This window comes from Dermacentor silvarum, chromosome 8 (genome assembly GCF_013339745.2).
Source record: "Dermacentor silvarum isolate Dsil-2018 chromosome 8, BIME_Dsil_1.4, whole genome shotgun sequence".
NCBI lineage: Eukaryota > Metazoa > Arthropoda > Arachnida > Ixodida > Ixodidae > Dermacentor > Dermacentor silvarum.
This window is the reverse complement of record NC_051161.1, coordinates 118604178-118626757: the sequence shown is the minus strand read 5'-3', so window position 1 is coordinate 118626757 and position 22580 is coordinate 118604178. Positions and strand designations below refer to the sequence as shown.

General features: G+C 46.0%; 1 protein-coding gene across 1 annotated transcript in view; it reads right to left on the bottom strand.

Moving 5' to 3' along the window:
* LOC125947590 (sodium/iodide cotransporter-like) overlaps positions 1 to 10618 on the bottom strand; it is a 36488-nt gene extending 25870 nt beyond the window's left edge. Inside the window, exons 1-2 of the mRNA XM_049672678.1 lie at positions 10073 to 10618; positions 6517 to 6582 (exon numbers count right to left, since the gene is read on the bottom strand). Coding sequence (XP_049528635.1) covers positions 6517 to 6582; positions 10073 to 10405 — 399 coding nt within the window. The 5' untranslated portion in view covers positions 10406 to 10618. The remainder of the gene's footprint in view (positions 1 to 6516; positions 6583 to 10072) is intronic.
* Positions 10619 to 22580: the final 11962 nt, after the last annotated feature.

The following is a 22580-nucleotide window of genomic DNA, read 5'->3' as shown; positions in this document are numbered from 1 at the left end:
CGTAGTGCAGCTTCCATATGCACGACGGTTGCTCATGGTCATCGACGTTGGTAGTCGTGATGGAGGAGACGTGCCACCAGGCGTCAGCGTGGGTGCATCAACGCCTAAGGGCGCTTTAGCCACAAAACACCAATAGACATTATATATCAATGTGCAATAAACATTACACTACTTCTGTGAAGGCACGTTTCACTTTCGTGTTCTATACCGATTCCTATATAAGAGGGATCAACCACATTTTTTAATAGTTTTAAATCACCTAATTATTAATAATAAATTCTCAGGTTTTTCGTGCCAAAACGAGAATACCACTATGAGGCGCGAAATAGTGGGGGACTCCGAAATAATTGTAACCATCTGGGATTCTTTAACGTCCATTATTGCACAGTACACGGACGCTTTCGCACTTCGCTCGCATCTAAATGCGGCCGCCGCGGCCTGGATTTGATACCGCGGCCTCGTGCTTTGCAGCGCAACGGCAAAGCCACTAAGCTACCACGGCGTATCACAATGCATGTCATTCTAGAGTTTCTGTCAATTCTCTTCGAGATAGCCAGGTAGCTCAAGTAGCTTCATCGTTCCAGTTAGTAGAACGTTGGGCTTGTTGGTTCATGACCAATGGATTGTATAGCACAAACATAACGACCACAAGAAAAAGAACGACACGACGACGCAGAGCTCTGTGTCATGGTGCCCTTTTTTTTCATAATCGTTCTGTCTGCGCTACACAATCCGAAATTCATCTTTACAAATTTCTATGAAAAGAAACTATACAGTGAGGTGACAAAAAACTATCAACTGAAGCTTCAAAGGGTAGCAGTTTGAGCTATTTGGCATGTCACAGTTAGCCTGCAAGTAAATTCGTGAGCAAGTGGTCTGTGTTTCTCTCTGGCAAAGAAAATCAGCTTTCTCGGAGAAGCCTAATTGCGCCCCTAGCGATAGTTCGGCTTTCGCTATTTATTTTTTTTGTTAGATTCAACTATTGTTATTCGCGTGTTTTTCGTTCGGCCACTTATTTCCGTATTGCGACACAATTAAGCGCAGTTGCAAATTAGCGCTTGTCGTCGTTCATCACTTTGTACACTGGTCCTTCGCTCAGTGCTATAGCTCTCGCTAATTATGAAGCAACATTGAAATGAAATATTTGCGTATGTAGAATGATCCATACCAAGAAAACACTACTATACCTGCTAAACAAGAAGCATGACCGCGAAGAATGTCAGAAGGAGGAACAACCCGACCCCACCATTTCATGGCAAATTATTGCTATACATTACAATCAAGGCAAGTGAAGTGCAGCTATATATAGCTACCCAAAAGTAGAAAACTAAACTTTGCATGCGCGAAGGCAATCTTGGGAATCGAGGGCGTCTGTTTTCGTCACTGACAAAATTGTGAAGCGAGTGTGCCAGGAAGCCATGAAAAGCATAAAACGGCCCTGATTTTTCATTGAAATTCCCAAATTCTGAGCAACGAAGAAAGAAATTTCGAGATAAGACGAATCCACCACCTACTGATTAACATTCTCATGATCTGCCCTTTTAATCTGTGTTGGTGGCTGTTCCTACATCCACATATGTTGCTGTTAGTGTAAGCGTACTAGAGGACCAGCTTAAAGAGTACCATGTGATTTTTTTAGGTCGGCGATGCTGCTCTCCAAGTTCCATTGAATGCAAAAACTAAGGGGGCAATATGCCACGTAACTTCAAACATAGGGCGCTATGACGTAAAATTATTCCAAACTGTTTTGATTCCAATTTCTGCAATCAGCCTCCACGATTGGTCAAAACATTTTCGGGCCACTCCCAACTTCGCCTGTCTTCACGCGACGTCACGAAAACTGCGATAGCTCCCCATCTGATATAACGTGTACACACTGATTATGCATGATTAAAGCACACAAAAGAAAAATAGTCATTCCTGATTCGACGACGTTTCACCGTTAGCCCTCTGCTATTGGTTAAATGTGTTCTGGCTACGCCCACTTCGCCTGTCTGTCACGCGACCCCACAAATCCGCGAACACTCACACGTCAAAGTGACGTGTACGTGAAAAAAAATGCATTAATATGCCGAACAAAACTGAATTTTTTTTATTAATAGCCACAGACTGCCTCGTTCCGAAATGAATAGAAGATGGCTGCCCGCCAATCGCTCAGGCCCTCGCTACTCGCACCTGCCGGTGAGCATGTATTTATTTGCGCATGATAAACCTTTTTGCGTGGAATTAAAACATTATCGAGCCCTTTCGACGGGCATACGACATCGCTGTGCCAACTCTTTCTTGCTGAGGATCCGTTTTAGCGGCATTCTTATCCTTGCGGTGCACGCCGCCGCGATTTTCGACCAGCCACCGCGAGTTAAGTAAAGTGACGCGGACCAATCGGAGAAGCCGGCACCACTCTCTTCAAGCGGTTATCTATTTTCACTCTGCTGGCTCGGCCCCATCGAAACCCTCTCCACTAGAGCGTGCTCCTCGCCGCTTGTCATCCAATCAGATAAGAAAAATCGCTGAGTGTAGAAAATGTTATTGGTTTTTAAAGCGAACAAAGGGGACCTCCTATAAACGAGGAGAGTGTTTGATTGGGTGTTCAGACAAAAGCTGCGGGTCACCGCCCGATGCATGCGTTGGTGGTTACGTACATTTGTCGTCAGGAGTTTGGAATCAAATCAGCTTGGAATCGTTTTTCGTTATAGCGCCGTAATTAGGATATTTCCATGACGATATGCTACACGTGGTTCCTTTTCTTAAACTCCGATAAAAGCCCATGAGATATCGAAAAAAAACTGACGTCACAGCGCGCTTTCGCGTCTAGTGTGGCAGTGTTCTATAGTGTGTTTTCAAAGAACGATTCCCGTTTACCAGAATAAAAGAAGGTGACGAGTTTGTGTCGATCAGCCTACAGCGCCGGCCTATCGATTATCATTTTGGACCGTGCTGGCATGTCTACCCATAATCCGGGGCATATCACTTCTTTTTGAAAAGGGACAAGCGGTTGTTCATTATTTGGAACCATGATTTTTGAGCGCTCGAAGCCAGAGCCTGAAGCGCAGTCACATCATATATAAAACGCATGTTGCAATAGTGAAATTTTGTAATCGAGTAGAACGCGAATATTTCATACGAACAACTGCCAAATATTTAATCGAATATCGGATGTTTCCTAATTTCTAAAGCAACACGAAATATAACGTTTGCGCGGTGTACGTTAGGTGAAAAATATCAGGCTTATGTATCCGGAAATATGCATGTAACACCGTTAACAATAACACATCTGGTAAACTAAGGGTATTGTGAATGATAAACGAGTGCTTTCACTTATATGGGGCGCCATGACAATCACAGTTATGAAACAGAAGCAACAACTTGTTTTCAGATGCAGGCATAGTGTTGTTTTTGCAAAAGGAAAGAAGTGAGATACTACAGCACTGCGCATTGTTTTAAAGAGACGCCAATGTGGTTAGAATGAGCAAATAATGAATTGGAATTATTCCACATAAATGAATTGGTCCTCACGCCTATAGTTATGTCTCCCTCGAGGCCTCGACAATTTATCTCATCCCTTACATATTCGAAAGAAAAAAATATACGACAGTTTCGAACAGTGCCTTCTCGCATCGAATACTAATCAAATTGCATTGATATTCAATATATCGAATATTTGCACACCGAAACTTTCCGATATTTTGCGGGCTTTTTCAAACGCTCAAAATATAGCTCCATAACGCTAACGTAATGGTGACCATTTCATTGGCAGTTATTGAGCACACACTTGAACATTTGCAATTACACTTATGCTGATTAGTAGGCTAATAGCTAACTAATCATGGCCAAACATATGCTCAGTAGCTGAAGATGACAATTAAAATGTGCTGATGGTGAAGATTTTGCGTTCGTGTCAGGGACAGAGAAAGCGTACCTGCTATATAGAGGGCTACCTGGCGAAACCTACACGAGATAGCTGCAGTTAGGGGAATGACCCAGAATGTTAGCTTCAGTATGAAGAAACAGGGCAACTCGAATCAGCTGTTGTCTGGAGGGTTGACTGCCAGAAAGATAAAGTAATTAACAAGAAAATATTCCTACGCAGACGCAGCATCACGTGGACGGCATCACAGACCGGAAGAAAATCAGGTTCGAAGAAGCCGAAATCGACTTTGTGGGCTCAATGTAAAGCAAATACAGACATATTGAAGGAAAGAATCACCAATGTCTCCAACTAATGTTCTTGTGGGAGGTCTACACGCCCTATTGAACCACCGTGATGTCACCACTGACCAGCCGAACAATACGAAGAACCCCAATATCATGAAGTTTGAGTATAACAAGAAGCTTAATTCCCTTGGCTGCGATGGAGGAAGATCTATCTTAGGGAATTGAGTTCTCTTCATCGGTATTCTCAGCTGCGCGAACGATGCTGCTTTAGCACTTGGCCGCCAGCACGCGTCACAGAAGTTTAAATGCATCACTATTAGAACACACTTTCGAAAGAAAACCGAGCGGCATCCGCGGTTATCTCGTTGCGTTGGAGAGGAGAAATATTTGGAGGAGGGGAAGTGTGTGCCGTGAAAAGCTGAAAGGATCACCGAAAGAAGGAGAGGATGTGATAGAGGGTGGTGTGACGTCCCACTTTACTAGCTTATATAAGCCATAAAGGGCCTTTAGGCACTTTCAAGCTGTTTACACAGCTTTTCGCCTGAAGGACCCCCAACAAATTGCAACACAATATTGGAAATAAAGATTTGCTTGATTGATTGATTTATGTGAATACCGGTGGCACGTGACGTCGCGCTTCGGCGCTCACAGCTGGCCGGCCACCAGGGGAGAGGAGAGAATCCCACTCTGGCCATCTGGTGCCCTGCGCTGAGCCGTGCTCCCTCAAGGGCTGCAGAAGATAGCGCCAACCTTTTCCTATCAAGCAAACCACTTAGTAGGACCTGGCAGACTGCTTGCGGAATTTCACAGGTTTAGACATGTCTTGTGAAGGTGTATGTCAGAGTACGTTTTCAAATGCATGCAGCGCCGTCATAGAGCGCCTTGCAAAGGGGTGATACTAATGCATTTCCACCGCGTAAGCCACTCGATCGACCTCCTCAGTATGGCTCCACTTCAACATCACATAAGGACACAAAATGAGCCTCTCGGTATCGAAATCAATAGCAACAATGTGCTCAATAGACCAGTGCAATCTCCTAATTCATTGATGACACCAACAGATTGCGGGGGGGGGGGGGGGGTGCGATGCAAAAAACAAGAGTTTTAATAAAAGCCGCCAGTCAGAGAGGGCAAGGAAGACGATGGGCAGTAGCTAGGCCTAGGCTTAGGGTTCATGTCTTTTTATACCCGTGTCGTCCGATTTCGCTGATCTCTACTGCTTTAGGTGTACGATATTTTAGAGCATGGTTCAATTTACCTGAAGCACCCTGAAGTGCACCTCCAATTCATCAGCGTTTAAAATCGTAGACTAACTCCAATAGCCGTTTTTGGTGGCGATGTCCGCTGGTGTGCGTTGCAGTGACTGTCCATTGTAAGAAAAACAATTCTTAAGTTCCAGCCGGAATTGACCCTATGTAGTCCGCGCGCGAGTCGAGTACCTACCAATCAGCAACGCGAGCGCTTGCAATCGGCTTCGAAAGGAGGCCCTTTAGAGGCGTCCTACTGCACGAGGTGTCATGTGTGCAACTCCGCAGCTGCATGCACACGTTGCGGTTTCTTACTTTAGCATAAGTTGCCACGCCATGTCAACTCCGCGTACTGACTGCGTGACCTGGCTATCGCAGGCGCGTTCATAGCCTCGATATAACTGCGCAGACTGTCATGGCTCTTAGATGCACGTAATGGCGCCTCGTCGCAAACTACAGACTGCTGCTGAAGAAGCGCAGCGCAGAACTACACGCGCGGCTCCGGCCACACCAAATCAGGCTTAACTGACCGCTGTGCAGAGAGCAGCATGCACAAGCCGCAGCTCGCTGTCGACGCCGGGCGGACAGAGCGGTCCGTGCTCGCCGCGCGCCGCTTCTAGAGGTGAAGAAAGCGTGTACTATCACACTGCATGTGCTAGGGTTCATGTCGCATGATGTATTTTGCCATTACATTACATGACTTACTTCCATGATCACTACTTGCGGTAGGCATCTTCAAACATTTTACTAGGAGGTACAAGGATGCCGCTCCTGAAGCTTGCGCTGTCACTCTGCTGCGTGTTTCGCACAGGCCTGGAATATTTTCTTTCTTAAAGTAAGGTGCGTTTGAATAGGGTGACAGTCGGAGAGCTTCCTTGTGAGCGTGAAACCATCAGATAGTGCCCAACGAAGTTTCGCGCAATCTATTCGCATTTGTGCGAGAGACTAAATTTTTCAGCTTATATATAGTAACAGATAACATTCATAACACGGAAAGAGCCACTCGAGCGGCGCAATGCCATCCAAATCTGCTTGTTGACTCCGCCTATAGGAAAGTGACAACCAACACCACTAGCACTACAACTATTCTGTGTAAAAAGGCGGCGTTGCTTACCGTGAGAAGAATGTATATTAGGCAGGTGGTCAGTGAAATGGCAGAATGAAACCGCATTCGGAAATACTGGAAAACAAAGAAGGGAACATCGTGCATTGAATAAGGCGTGCGGAGTACCGTCGCGTATTGTCGAGACAGGCCACAAATTGGCAACGATATTCACGATATGGTACTTCTGATCAAAAGCACTACTGGAGGCAAGTCGCTGGAAATGAATAATAAATACCCCTCTATCTCGCGAACAGACCTAAGGAAAGTTTGGGTGCATGGGTCACACTGGTAGCTGGTATTTATAAATTCATAGAACGCGTGTATTGCTCGTGGGGTTAAATTGGAGCCAGTAGTAGGCCTTGGAAAGAAAATGTAATTTCAGCATAATCAGGTTACTTGCAATGACTTCGGCTAATAAGCAATCATTCTTATACATGATTGCCATTGCTGTCCTGTGCACCCATTGGTCGCGACGCTACCACTTGGAAAGAAAGCGCCATACCCACCAAGCCAGCATGTTGTGACAGCATAAACTAGCTGTCGTTGTGGGATAAAGATATTGTGTAAACACCTCCTTTTTGGCAGGCTACCGGGCTAGGCGGCGGACATGTTACAGCAGCACCAATTTTTGACATTTTGTCAACTGGTCCCGCGATCGTTCTACTGACATTATATTTTCCATATACCGGTGCACTTTTGTGGTAAAAAACGGGCCCACGCCCAAAGGAATTTCCTGCAGCGATACTCCAGATGCACCATACTTTGCTTATTATTATGGAGCTCTTGCGCAAAATTTTTCATTGATGCGTCTGTCTAGTTGAGCAATATAAGCGGGGACAGGGAGAAATCAAGACAGATATAAATCTGTCTTAATTTTTGACGTCGCACTCAATTAAGCTATTGCCGTGCTAATATCTACCGGTAGAAACGCTTCTCTCTTTTTGTTTTTGCTAGGCCGGAAAATTCACAGTCGTAGCGCAGCGCCGGCTGCATGTTTCGCACCTTTTTCCTAAACAATGTATGTTTCCTACCATTTTGATGTTATGTGCATACTGGCGCTACGCAAGATATCACTACAAAGTTTTACACGCTAAATCCAGCTGCTTCAGTAAATCGGCCTTTCAGTTTCCTTAAGACGGGATACACTGACGACTCCTCCAGCATTTTATCATAAACTTGAAAGGCGTAAGCTTTGACCGACTTGTAACCGAAGTTACGTCCTCGCGTCGTCAAGAACGTCCAATTACGCATTTGTAGATGCTGATTGCAGTTAAGTCTATGAAAAAAATTGCGCTAGCGCATGCGTGTGGTCTTGGTATAAACTGCACAAATCGCGATGAAAGTCTGGAGCAAGTGCATGGCAAGCGAGTAGGACAATCACTTTGTTTAAAATATTGCCGTTAGAAAATATTTTTCTTTATGTTACAGGAAAGCAATATTCCAATTTAAATAAATAGTTCGCGTTCACCAATCGAACTTCGATTGTAGACTCTCTAGACCAGTCGCACTCTCTCTATGATCTTTTTGAGCAGCTAGTTTACGAAATGGTGAAGCGAAAGTTGACTTGCTCTTCTATACCAGTTAACAGCGTAAGATTGTAATAATTGGAATTTTCATTAAACCCTGCTGAAGTAGGCAAGGTGCAGGCTGTTCCAAGTTGGCAATTCCAAGTGTTTAACTGGCACACTGAAACCTACAAATGAAGTCATTTTGCTATCCACTAAAAGCAAAGCTTCAACTTGTTCCATATAATAACGCTTTGACTGGGGCTAGCTGGTATGACATAGTATTTTATCCTATCAAAAGATAAAATATTGCGCACATGTGTGTCAGTTTCTTTGATTTTGTCCTTTGTTTAATAGTATGGTGCAGTAAACAGAACATTTCTCGGTATTATTTTTTTGTATTCTCCTCCCTTATACTGTGCACATTGGTTTCAGTATGTCTGATCGCGGTTCTCTCTAATTCAAACGGCTCCATTTTCGTTTTGTATTTGCTTAATATTGTGTAATTCATTGCTTCACTTTTAGATTTGACGATGCCAATAACCTCTCTCAGCAGTATTTTGGGCAGCGTAACCGTAACTTTAAAACCTGAAAAAATTTAAAGCTTCAAATGTGTGAATTTCTTCGCGATATCTTTCTGTATTGTTCACTTGTCGATTATACCTACGTGTCTATATTTGATTCTGCACCTTGATCGCTCTCATCCTCATATCAATACCAGTTCACGTTTTTCTGCTATTGAAATAAAGTAGGTGAATATATATATATATATATATATATATATATATATATAATGTTTCTAATTTCTGTCGCGCATAAATGGAACCCATCCTATTCAAGCCTTCGCGGCCATTAATGGATGTTTTGGTTCACTGCTCTCACAATGGGGGAGAGCGCGTCATCGGACAAGGAATTCGTTTCCGTGGTCACCATATACACGCTGTTCCAGCTAACGTTCGCTAAGTGTTTAAAAAATGATACAATGTGCAACAATTACTCCTACGGCATGAAGTCACCAGTACTCTACCACTACCAAGGTAATTTTAGGTATAATGACTGGCTGGCTGATTACAGACAATCATGACAAGTATTCAATCTTTAAGTAATGGCATGAATTCCGATGGCTAAACTGTTATTCCATTCTAAAACACCACATTAGGTTGTTTTCAGCGTGCTTTGTAGTGCGTAAATGTTTTTTCTCTCGATGCTTTAATTATAAGCACGAGATACACAATACTTACCGCATACTTTGCCGCCCACGCGCCCCGACAAAAAAAGGTGAACTTTTAGAACTAACTCCACTGACATGGCAGCCATCTGGTCATTGCGTAACTAGTAATTGTCAAGTGGCAAATGCAGATGGCGATCACCACTAGCCAACACCAGCACACCGACAGCTTGAAACCACCACGTTTGGGGACTGGTCTTATTATATCTTATTATCGCGCAGCTAAGTTTTATACCAGATAGCGCGGAAGCTCAAAAAAGTTATACATTTCATAATGTTTCGTCTACCTATTTTTCCCAGCTACTTTACTTCGCCAGGCAATGCCACCCCGTCGTGGATAACTAACAAGCACTTGCCCACTAAAGTGTTCGGTATCTATTAAAATACTAGCTTATTTTTTCTTAAAAATTTTATTTAAAATGTGCATAATTTGTACTGAATTAGTGTTCATTCGCAAAACAGAAGATATGGAAGTCACAAAGAAAATATTTCAGACAGAGACCTCTAAATGCAGCCATTTCAGAACCGTCTGTCCTGTAAGTAGGGCAAAAACGTTTTTTTTATTAGCAAGTACACTCATTTAAAATAAGAAATCATTCAGCTCATTATATATAGCGACTTATCCCTGTAAAACCTCTACCTCATCTTGTAACGAGAAACGCTGCTTAGTAGGCAGCAATATATTACTGCACTGTATAATCAGCCTCGGGAGTGTAAGCTGCACATCTGTAGAAGCGTTGTAGGCAGTCAATATGACGACTGCCTAACCAAGTGACCAGATGTCAGCATCTAATGTCACAGTACTAATGGCAAAAGTGCTGAGTGTACTTACTTGAAAAACCGAGGTTACGCGTAGCGCGTACATCACCGGAAGGAACACATGAGAGGCGACAGGCGCAGCAGGTATTGTCAGCAGACGAGACCATATGAAGTGAAAGCCATAGGCATAGAAATGCCCCGTCAAGGCGACAAAAGATATGGAAGATATCAGGCTTGCCGCGACAGATGCGGCGAGTGGAAGGAAGCGTAAGGAGCGGCTTCCGAGGAAAACTTCTGCCGTGGTCTGTGCCCTGCTTGCCTTAACTCGCAGCGAAACGTAGACGCCCAGACAAAGATTGAGGGCCATGATTATCCCAAAAACAAGGTACTCGACCAAAAGCGCCATGCTCAGCTTCTATTTCTTCTGTTATTCTGTCAATACCAAGCCTCGATTCTTAGTAAAGCCCTCAACGACACGGAGTTCTTTCGAAATACCACAAGAAAGATAATTCGTCTTGCTGTTGTACGTTAGGCAACACCCGCCCTGGTGTCTTTAATACCAGTCTTAAGCCATGCGGCACACCTAGTATGCGAACGGCTAGCACTGAGTTTGCCGGCTTCGGACGAGAAACCACGTTGCGATAGAGCAAAGCTTGAGAAAATGTATGCGGCTATGACTTTTATAATATTTATTCCTCTCAAAAGCGCAGGATAATCTCCTCCTACTCATCGGAAACACATGTTCAGGTACCACCTGTTGGAACCACGATATAGAAAACGTCCTCTGAAAAGAAAAGCGCAAAAAGGCATTACCTAAGTAACGTTTGCAGGCAGCTGGAATTCATTGAGCAGGCCATGTGGTACGTCGACATCGAGCCGAATTCACTTGGCCGCATTTCGATGGGGGGGAAATGCGAAGACACCCATGTAAATCTAACACATCTAACTATCTATCTTAATCTAACACATAAGCTATGGCCCGCTGAGTTAAATCAGTGCATAGTTGTCACCGTACAGAATATATCGAACGAAACGTTAGAAATTATGGGTTGTCAATTGTAATAATAAAATTTGTGCAGTAAATATTTATCTCACAAAAAGTGCAATGCCAAATATTTCACATCATTTGAAATTTACCATTCTTGCCTTAGTCGGACTTTATCTTGGCATCTACAAAATGCGATGAAAAATTGTATTTAATAAATTGTGTACAAATCAATGACATCAACACATTACGTTTTTCGTCTACCACTTGAGGAGTTCTTATCAGCGTGTAACTATAATGATAGTGTTCCACTCAGTGACCCCAAAATCACGCAGTTCGTCGGTCTGTTTCATTCTCTGGCCCTACTGTTGCTGATCTTTCGAAACTATCTTTATTCTCCGTTACATAGATACATACATAGTTACATACATAGCATGTCAGTGACAAACAACAATCAGCAAAGTAACTACATTATAGATTTATTTATTCAATACTGCGGACTCAAGGTCCAAGCAGGGTAAACAATACAAATAGAAATATAAACAAAGCAGCAAAAGCCAAAACAAATAGCAACAAAAGAGCAATACCGATGCAGGATCGAAAATGGTAACTCTCTGATCTGATCACTTGCCGCAGTAAGGCAATTCCAATGATGTATGGTTCTCGGAAAATAAGAAAGTTTAAACAGGTCAGTGTGAGCAAAATATGCCGTCAGCGCATTTTATTGGTTGTGTCAAGTGGGTCTGCTAGTTAAGGGTGCTAAATAAGGTGATACATCTAGAGCTAGCTTGTTATTCAGAAGTTGGGAAAGAAATTCTAATCTAAATGTTTGCATTCGTGCCTGTAAAAGTGGTATGTCATTAGCTTGCATTAAGTTAGAGGGTGAGTCTAACGCGGAAAATGTGTTATGTATAAATCTTACAGCCTTTCTCTGAATACGCTCAAGACTATCAATGGTACGTTTAGTATAAGGATCCCATGTAATGCACGCATATACTAGTTTTGGTCGCACAAGAGCAGTGTAACAGCGGAGTTTATCATTAGTGGGAGCAGTTCTAAGTTTCTGTTTCAGGACACATAGCTTGTGAAAGGCAGATGAGCAAACATTATTAATATGAAGATTCCAAGATGCGTAAGTCAGTGTCACACCGAGATATTTGTAGCAGCTTACTTGTTGTAATGGTAAAGACCCTAGGAAGTAAGTATATGAAAGTGGATTCATTTTCCAAGAGACTTGAAAGCAGATGCGTTTGCTTATGTTTAGTGACATTCCCCATTGGTTACACCATTCATGTATATTACCCAGACTAGTACTGAGGTCGTTGTAATGGTTATTGTAAATAATTTCTTTAAACAGGACACAATCATCAGCAAATGATCTGATTTCTACACCGGGGTTAACAATATCATGAAAATACAATAAAAATAGAAAAGGGCCTAGCAAACTGCCCGGTGGTACACCAGATGTGACGGGAAGACAGTCCGAGTGTTGACCTCCTACATCTATGTATGCCTTCTCGTCAAACCAACCGCTCGCAAGAGCGCGTGTCCAGCGCCTCACAAGAGGCGATGGACACAACAACCGGCCAGACGGCGCCACCAGTGCCTCAGGAGCGGCGAGAATCTCCCGATCGCTGCAAAAAAAGAAAAAGCCCGCCTCACAGGGCCCGACAAGGGCTCTGTAGCTTAAGTTAGTCTCCTTTACACGCAGCACAAAAAAACACTTTCAACATGAATACACAAATGATACAATGGAACGTCAGAGGACTCCTACACAACCTCGATGACGTCAAAGAAATCCTACACAAGTTTAATCCGAAGGTGCTGTGTGTTCAGGAGACACACCTTAAATCTACACAATGCAACTTTCTCCGGCAATACGCCATCTTTCGCAAAGACCGCGAAGACACCTTCGTGTCATCCGGCGGTGTTGCTATCGTAGTTGACAGAGGTGTTGCCTGTCGAGAACTGAAACTTCGTACGCCCCTAGAGGCAGTTGCTGTCCGGGGGGTATTGTTTGACAGGCTAGTCACTGTTAGCTCTATATACATCCCTCCTAATTATCAACTTGTTAAAACTGAATTTCAGAACTACATAGATGAACTTCCGGCACCATACATAGTTGTCGGAGATTTAAACGCACATAACACATTGTGGGGAGACTCTCGCTGCGATGCGAGAGGACGCCTAATTGAAAACTTTCTCTTTTCTTCAGGAGCATGTTTACATAATAAGAAAGAGCCAACTTATTACAGCATGGTGCACAACACATACTCCTCCATAGATTTAAGTATCGTGTCGAGTACACTCATTCCGTACCTGGAGTGGTCCGTTCTCAAGAACCCTTTTGGGAGCGACCACTTCCCAATCATGTTAAAACTGACAAAACAAGATGTATGTTCCCCACACATTCCCCGATGGAAGGTTGACTCGGCTAACTGGGAACGTTTCCAAGAACAAACGTATTTAAGCAGGGATGATATTGCCTCTTTAAATATAGACGATGCTGTAGCATATATAACGGGCTTTATAATTGAGACTGCCACAACATGCATCCGTCAAACTAACGGACTGGATAATAAACGTCGTATCCCGTGGTGGAACGAAGAATGCAAGGAAGCACGGAAAAATCAAAACAAAAGCTTGGGGACGACTTCGCGACTCTCCAACCGCCGAACACTTTATTAGTTTCAAACAAATAAAGTCCCAGGGTAGAAGAACACGTCGACGTGCTAAAAGGGAGAGTTGGGAGAAGTACATCTCCAGTATAAATTATTACACGGATGAGACGAAAGTGTGGAAAAGAGTAAATAAATTAAAAGGCCGGGAGGTACACCCACTCCCCTTAGTAAGTACTCAAGGAGAGAGCCTGGAAGATCAGACACCCATGTACATCTAACACATCTAACTATCTATCCCTTAGTAAGTACTCCCCTTAGTAAGTACTCAAGGAGAGAGCCTGGAAGATCAGGCTGGTTGTCTGGGCGGACACTTTGAATATATCCCCAGTGCGTCCCACTACACACAAGCATTTCTGAGGTTCAAAGAACGCGAAGAGCGACAGCCCCTAAAACGTAAAGGTTCATCGAGTGAGGCCTACAACTATCCATTTACTTTAACTGAACTGAAAGCATCCCTCGCTTGCTGCAATAACTCGGCGCCAGGAGGTGATCGTGTCATATATGAAATGATTAAGCACCTACATCCTGAAGCGCTGAAAACACTCCTGTCTCTTTTCAATGCCATGTGGTCGGCTCGGTATATCCCGCCCTCGTGGAAGGAGGCCATAGTCCTTCCCGTGCTTAAACAAGGTAAAGACCCATATCTAGCCAGCAGCTACAGGCCAATAGTGCTAACAAGCTGCCTGTGCAGACTGTTCGAAAAAATGATAAACAGGCGCTTAATCTGTTTCCTTGAAATTAACAAACTACTAGAGCCCTTGCAATGTGGTTTCAGGGAGGGTATGTCCACAACAGACCACCTTGTTCGCATTGAGTCTTATATTAGAGACGCTTTTATACCTAAGCAGTTCTGCCTCTCAGTGTTTCTCGACCTAGAAAAAGCTTACGACACGACATGGCGCTACGGCATTCTCCGAGATCTTTCGGCGATGGGTGTCCGTGGCAAAATGTTAACAATTGAAAGTTATCTATCTAATCGCACATTCCGCGTAAGAGTGGGCAACGCTTTGTCTAAGTCATTCACCCAGGAGACCGGTGTGCCACAAGGAGGCGTGCTTAGTTGCACACTATTTATTGTAAAAATGAATTCCCTGCATACAGTTATTCCACCGCACAATGTTTTATTCCAGTTATGTCGACGATGTGCAAATAGCCTTCAAATCATGCAATATTGCCATCTGCGAACGACAAGTACAGCTGGGAATAAACAGATTGTGCAAATGGGCAGATGATAACAGCTTTAAATTAAACGCCCAGAAGAGCACTTGCGTACTCTTTACAAACAAGAGAGGCATAACGCGTGTCCCCAGTATACGAATCAAAGGAAATGCGCTCTCTGTGAGCAGCGACCATAAGTTTCTAGGCATTATTTTAGATTCCAAGCTTACATTTATTCCTCATATTAGGTATCTGAGGGCAAAATGCCTGAAGACAATGAACCTTTTAAAGCTTCTGTCGCGTACCACTTGGGGTAGTGATCGAAAGTGTTTGCTTAACTTGTATAAGAGTCTTGTCCTCTCACGCCTTGATTACGGGTCTATAATTATCATTCTGCAACGCCAAGCGCATTAAAAATTCTAGACCCCGTTCACCACTTGGGTATCCGTCTCGCTACTGGTGCTTTCAGGACAAGTGCAATCCAGAGCCTTTACGTAGAGTCGAATCAGTGGTCACTTCATCTGCAGCGGTCATACAGCAGTTTTACACATTTTCTGAAAGTACAAGCAAACATTGAAGATCCTTCTTATTCAACTATAAATGACGTTACCACTGCCACACTCTTCCATAATCGATCTGCAGCGAGAAAGCCGTTCTCTTTGCGCGTGAGGAACCTCAGTGAGGAAATGGGTGTTCCGCTGCTTGAATAATGTCCTATGGCTCCAGTGAAACTGTTGCCGCCGAGGCAGTGGCAGCCCATAGAGTGTGACACATCGTTCGTAGAGGTCACTAAACACGCGCCAGAGGCACACAATAGAATGCATTTCTTAGAACTCCAACCTAAATACTCGTTTACGGAGTTTTACACAGACGCTTCCAAGTCACATGCCGGGGTATCTTATGCAGCCATCGGTCCATCGTTTTCGGAATCCGGTGTACTGAACCCGGAGACAAGTATCTTTACGGCTGAGACCTATGCAATATTATCGGCTGTAAAGTATATTGTCGCGAGAGGAAAAGGCAGGCAGTCAGTTCCGAGCGAACGGCTGTTTACTGTTTTGGCCGCAGCAGCCAACAACACTTCTTCGTCCTCGTTCTCTAGCGTTACTAACGCGTGGCATTACCCCTCCCTCCAAAAAAAAAAAGAGGCATCGTCTCGATGTCGCTGCACGAAAGAACAGTGAAAGTTAAGCCATGAAAGTGGGTGATGGGTTAAATACCACAGGGAGAAAATAAAAGAAATGAAAAAGACAACGGACGTGAGCACAGGCACCGCACCACAAAGTTTGTGAACTGGCATCAGCGCGAGTGGTAGGGCTTCATCCTGGAGACGTGAACAATGTCGGAGGAGCGTGGTCTACGCGATTGGTGCGATGATTCTGCTGGGACAACTTCGTAGTTGACTTGACTTATGCGATGAAGAACTATGTAGGGCCCAAAGTAACGGCGCAATAATTTTTCTGAGCGGCCTCGTAGACGTATAGGGGTCCAAATCCACACGAGATCTCCTGGCTTGTATGTTACGACTCGGTGGCGTATGTTGTATCGACGAGCGTCTTGACTTTGCCGAGATAGAATTCGTTGCCGTGCAAGCTGCCGCGCTGCTTCAGCACGCTGAACAAAAGCGTCCGTATCTGGGGCGGTCGTATCAGACGAAGTTGGTAGAAGCATCACGTCGAGCATAGTGACGACGTCGCGTCCGTAGACCAGACGAAAAGGAGGAAACCCGGTGGTTTCTTGAAGCGCAGTGTTATACGCAAATGTCACATACGGGAGCAGTTCGTCCCAATTCTTGTGATCCGTGGCGACATACATGGAAAGCATATCTGCAATCGTTTTGTTGAGACGCTCAGTTAACCCATTGGTCTGTGGGTGATACGCAGTTGCCGTACGGTGCGTTGTACCACTCAGCTGCAGAATATCTCTGACCAACTGCGCGGTGAAGGCCGTACCACGGTCTGTGATGACGACAGCTGGAGCACCATGTCGCAGGACGATATTTTTGACGAAGAAGTTGGCCACATCCGAAGCAGTAGCTCGTTGAACGGCTTGGGTTTCGCAATATCTGGTCAAGTAATCGGTGGCGACAACAATCCAGCGGTTGTCAGCTGAAGACTTGGGAAACGGGCCGAGTAAATCCATCCCGACCTGTTCAAAAGGTGAGCAAGGAGGTCGTACAGGCTGAAGCAGACCGGCTGGTTTCATTGGTGGAACTTTGCGACGTTGGCAATCACGACAAGTTCGGACGTACTGCTTCACGCTTTTTGTGAGTTTTCGCCAGTAGTACTTCTTCTTGATCCTTGCCAGAGTACGCGTGAAACCAAGATGCCCGGACGTGGGTTCGTCGTGGCATGCACGTAAAATGTCGTCGCGGAGAGAAGCGGGAACAACGAGTAGAAAAACGGTTTCCGTGGGATGAAAGTTCCGCTTGTAGAGGATGTCGCTGCGTAGGCAGAAAGAGGACACGTGACGCGCGAACTGCCGCGGGGGTTGTTGGCGGCGTCGTTCAAGGTATTCAATCAGGGGTTGCAGCTCTGAATCCTGGCGTTGCTGTTGAGCTAGGTTTGGAGATGGAAGACTACAAAGAAAACCGCAGTCCTCGTCAGTATCTGTTGGTGCGGGTTCGACGGGGGCGCGGGAGAGACAATCGGCGTCAGTGTGTTTCTGACCAGACTTATAGACAATTGTCATGTCAAATTCCTGTAGCCGAAGGCTCCATCTTGCGAGACGTCCCGAAGGATCCTTGAGATTCGCCAGCCAACAGAGAGAGTGGTGATCGCTGACGACTCGGAAGGCGCGTCCGTACAAGTATGGCCGGAACTTCTGGATAGCCCACACGACCGCCAGACATTCTTTTTCAGTTGCTGAGTAGTTTTTTTCAGCAGCAGACAACGTGCGGCTGGCATAGGCAATAACGCGCTCAACACCAGCTTGAAATTGTACGAGTGTGGCTCCGAGACCAACGTTGCTAGCATCAGTATGCACTTCTGTGTCGGCCTCTGTGTCAAAATGACCAAGGATCGGTGGTGTCTGTAGACGTCGTTGAAGGTCGTGGAAAGCGTCGGATTGAGCCGGGCCCCAAATAAATGTCACGTCGTTCTTGATGAGTCGTTGCAAAGGTTCGGCAATCTCAGAAAAATTTGGCACAAAACGGCGGTAATAAGCACAAAGCCCTAGAAATCGGCGTACATCGTGCTTTGTCTTCGGTATCGGGAACAAACGAACTGCCGTGGCTTTGTCAGGGTCAGGGCGAATACCGGTGTTGCTGACAATATGACCCAGAAATTTAAGCTCCTCGTATCCGAAGTGACATTTTTCGGGCTTCAGAGACAGGCCGGCGGTGCGGATGGCCTGAAGAACAGCCTCAAGCCTCTCGATGTGCTGCTCAAACGTGGTTGAAAAAACAACTACATCGTCTAAGTAGACTAAACACGAGTGCCACTTGAGGTCAGATAAAACTGTGTCCATCATGCGTTGAAATGTGGCCGGAGCGGAACACAGTCCAAAAGGGAGGACCTTAAATTCATAGAGGCCGTCCGGTGTTATAAACGCCGTTTTTTCCCGGTCCCGTTCGTCAACTTCAATCTGCCAGTACCCGCTACGTAGATCCATTGAAGAAAAGTAACGGGCATGCCGCAGACGATCCAAGGAGTCGTCAATCCGAGGAAGTGGATAAACGTCCTTTTTCGTGATCTTGTTCAGTTTGCGATAATCTACACAGAATCGTAGTGAACCGTCTTTCTTCTTAACTAGTACAACAGGTGATGCCCAAGGACTTGTCGATGGTTGAATGACATCATCATCCAGCATTTGCTTAACTTGATGACGAATAGCATCCTGTTCTCTCTGTGACACGCGGTAAGCGTGTTGGCGAACAGGTTGGACGGTCGGTTCAGTGATGATTCTGTGCTTGGTTAGAGGAGTCTGCTTGACCTTCGAGGTGGTGGCAAAACAGTCGTTAAATGATGATAGTAGGCTGAGGAGCCTCTCCTGTTGGGGTTGTTTCAGCTGTGGATTGACGTTGATGTGACTGGTCAAGTCCACATCGCTGTTTTCCTGCATCGAGATTGTCGTTACCGAAGCACATGCGTTGGACTCGTCCACTGTTTCAAAGTAGGCAATGGTGGTATGCTTCGCAAAGTGCTTGTATTCGCCGCTGAAGTTAGTAACTAGGATCGTGGTTTGCCTATTTTGGAGCTCTACGAGACCTCGTGCGACGCCGACTTCTCGATCCAGCAAAATGGTGAGGTTACCTTCGGCGATGCCCATATCTAGGTGGTCTTGAGGGCACTCAACAAGGACGAAGATGCTACTTCGAGGCGGTAACGTTACGCAGTCATCGACCACGCGTAAAGCCGCGCGATGATGTTCATCCTTAACATCAGAATCCGAAGAAACATTCTTCGAAAAAGTCACGAACAAGTCACGCAGATTAATGATCGCCCCATATTCCTGAAGAAAATCCATGCCCAATATAACCAGTCGAGAACACTTGGGCAGCACAAGGAAAGACGCTACGAAGGTCGAAGTATAAATTGTAAGTCTGGCGGTGCATCGTCCAATGGGTGACACGAGGTGTCCTCCAGCCGTGACCAGATGTGGGCCGTCCCACGCTGTCAGCACTTTGCGTAACCGATTGGCCAGCGAGGCACACATAACCGAGTAATCAGCTCCCGTATCGACAAGTGCAGTCACCGGATAACAGTCGACGGAAACAGTAATAACAGCAGAAGCTCTTTTGGCGGTTTCGAAGGAAGGCGTCAGCGGTACGTCGCGAGGGGGTGGCGTCGGCGGAGGATATTTCACGGTTCGCATGACAGCGGCCTCACCCCCGGAGGTCGCCGTTTTCAGTTTCCCCGGCGCGGGCTTCCGCCGGTGACTCCAGTGGAATCAAAGGCGGGTCGAGCGCGGTTTGGTGATGTGTGCCGACGAGGTGACGGCGACCGCGACTGTCTTCGCTGAGGGACAGGAGGAAGACGGTTGCTTTCCAAGTACTCCTCGATTTCCTGTGGGCGTTCGCCATAGCGCGGGCAACGGGCGTCCGGATGGTATCCCCGCAAACCAATCCGTCGGTAATGGCAGTCGCGATAGAAGTGTCCAGCCTCCCCACAGTGATAACACAACGGACTGTTGTCGGGAGCGCGCCATACCGTTGACTTCCGCGGACCAGGACGAAAGTCTGATTGGAGAGTCGTGCGGTGGCTTGGGCTTGGGAAGCGTCGAGGAGGCCCTGTAGGTGGATGCGGGAAACGGGCCGTCGACGGCGTAGAAACCCGAAGAGCATCGGCGTACGAGAGCGTGGGAGGTTCGGTTCGCGTTGGTGGAGAGGGATGAACCACCTGCCTGATTTCCTCCCGAATGACGTCCGTAAGAGCCGCGGCACTCGGAGGTGCCGATCCATAATGCCTCTGGAGTTCTTCTCGAACAACCTGCCGTATTAGTTCGGTAAGGGACTCCCTGTCATCCCTTGCAGGTACAAGCGAGCATGCCGCAGTCATGGTGGTCTGGCGTTCATACTGCGATAGCCGCTGCCGAAGCATGCGCTCCATGACTGTTGCCTCACGGACGAACTGAGACACCGTTGTAGGAGGATTGCGCACGAGGCCCGCGAAAAGCTGTTCTTTTACGCCTCGCATTAACATGCGCACCTTCTTGTCTTCTGGCATTAGTGGGTCGGCCCGACGGAACAATCGTGTCATGTCTTCCACGAACATGGCGACGGTTTCGTTCGGCATTTGGAACCTGGAAGATAGTGCCTGTTCGGCTCTTTCTTTCCTTTCGGGGGTACTGAAGGCGTCACGAAGCAGGCGGTAAAACTCCTGCCAGCTGGTAAACGAAGCTTCGTGGTTCTCGTACCATACCCTTGCCGCGTCTAAAAGGGAAAAGTAGACGTTCTTCAACTTACGGCGATCATCCCAGTCATTAAAGGTGGCGACCCGGTCGAAATGGTCTAACCAGTCTTCTACGTCCTCAAAGGCGTCGCCGTGGAACGGGTTAGGCGTGCGAGGCGCGTTGACAATGCAAGGTACAGCAGCATTTGGGATCTCCTCGGTTTGGCTTGCGGTTGTTGTTGCCATCTTCCTCGCAGAGTTTGCCAGGGGACTGTACTGCGGTGGAAGACCTTGGAGGCGACGGCTGCTTCGATGGATTTCTGCAGTCTCTGAGGTACTGGCGTTGGTAGCTTCTGGTTCAGGACCAGCAGGCATAGGGCGTATGTGTACCCAGCACCTCCACCAGTTTGTCGCGAGAGGAAAAGGCAGGCAGTCAGTTCCGAGCGAACGGCTGTTTACTGTTTTGGCCGCAGCACCCAACAACACTTCTTCGTCCTCGTTCTCTAGCGTTACTAACGCGTGGCAATATCAAAGCGAAGTAAGTGCCTGAAAACAATGAACATCCTGAAAATACTGTCACACACAGCACGGGGTAGCGACAGGAAATGCCTCATGAATCTCTATAGGAGCCTTGTACGATGGCGGTTAGACTACGGCGCCGTAATGTATCACTCTGCTACCCCCAGTGCTCTCAAGATGCTGGACCCTGTGCATCATCTTGGTATCCGCCTCGCCACCGGTGCCTTCAAGACAAGCCCCTGTTCAAAGCCTCTATATCGAATCGAACGAATGGTCACTTCATCTACAATGGCCATATTCTACTTTTAATTACTTTCTGAAAGTACATACTGATAAACACCATCCCTGTTATCCCACCATCAACGATATGACCTCTGCAACCCTTTTTCATAACAAGCCTGCAGCGAGAGAGCCATTCTCGCTCCGTGTGAGGAGGCTGAGCGAAGATATGGACGTTCCGCTTCTTGAAAATCGCCTAATGGCTCCTGCTAAGCCGTTACCGCCGTGGTTGTGACACATCATTGACTGCGACACGTCATTTGTGGAGGTAACAAAGCGCGCTCCTCAGGCCCACATTCATATGTATTTTCTAGAGTTACAATTTAAATACTCGTGTCCAGATTATTACACAGATGCGTGTAAATCGCATGCCGGCGTAATATGCAGCCGTCGGTTCAACCTATTCAGAGTCCGATGTTCACCCTCACACAAGCATCTTTACAGCAGAGGCGTATGCACTATGGCCCGCTGCGAAAGACATGAAGGAATTAAAACTGCATAAGGCGGTCATGTACACATATTCATTAAGCGTCGTTAAAACACTGATGTCAGGCTGCAAACACAGAAATCTAGTAATTGCAGAACTTTTCTCTCTACTGTGTGCTATTTATGCCTCTGGCCAACATGTAACAGTATGCTGGGTTCCTCGACACAGAGTTATTGAAGGAAACTTGCTAGCAGACCGAATGGGCCCTTCCTTAGATACAAAATCTTGCAGCATATCCATAGCTGTTGCAGTTATAGACCTAAAGCCAAATTTGCGGAACAAACTGAGAACCTACTGGCAACATAAATGGGACGCTGAAATCCTTAATAAGCTCCACATGTTTAAGCCACATTTAGGGTATTGACCATCACTGACCAGCTCAGACCGAAGTGATGTCCGATTCTGTCGTCTCAGAATAGGGCACACTAATGGTACACATTGTTTTTTGTTGACTGGCGGTGAACATCCAATGTGTGGTAGATGTGGGGAGACACTCAGTGTTCAGCATGTCCTACTGCATAGAATGCCGCGAAACACAAGCCGAGATAAAAAGACACTTCCACTTATCATATAGGCAGTGCATACCACTTCACCTGGCACTGTTTCTGGGCAGAGAACCGCTATTTCAAATGAAATCCGTT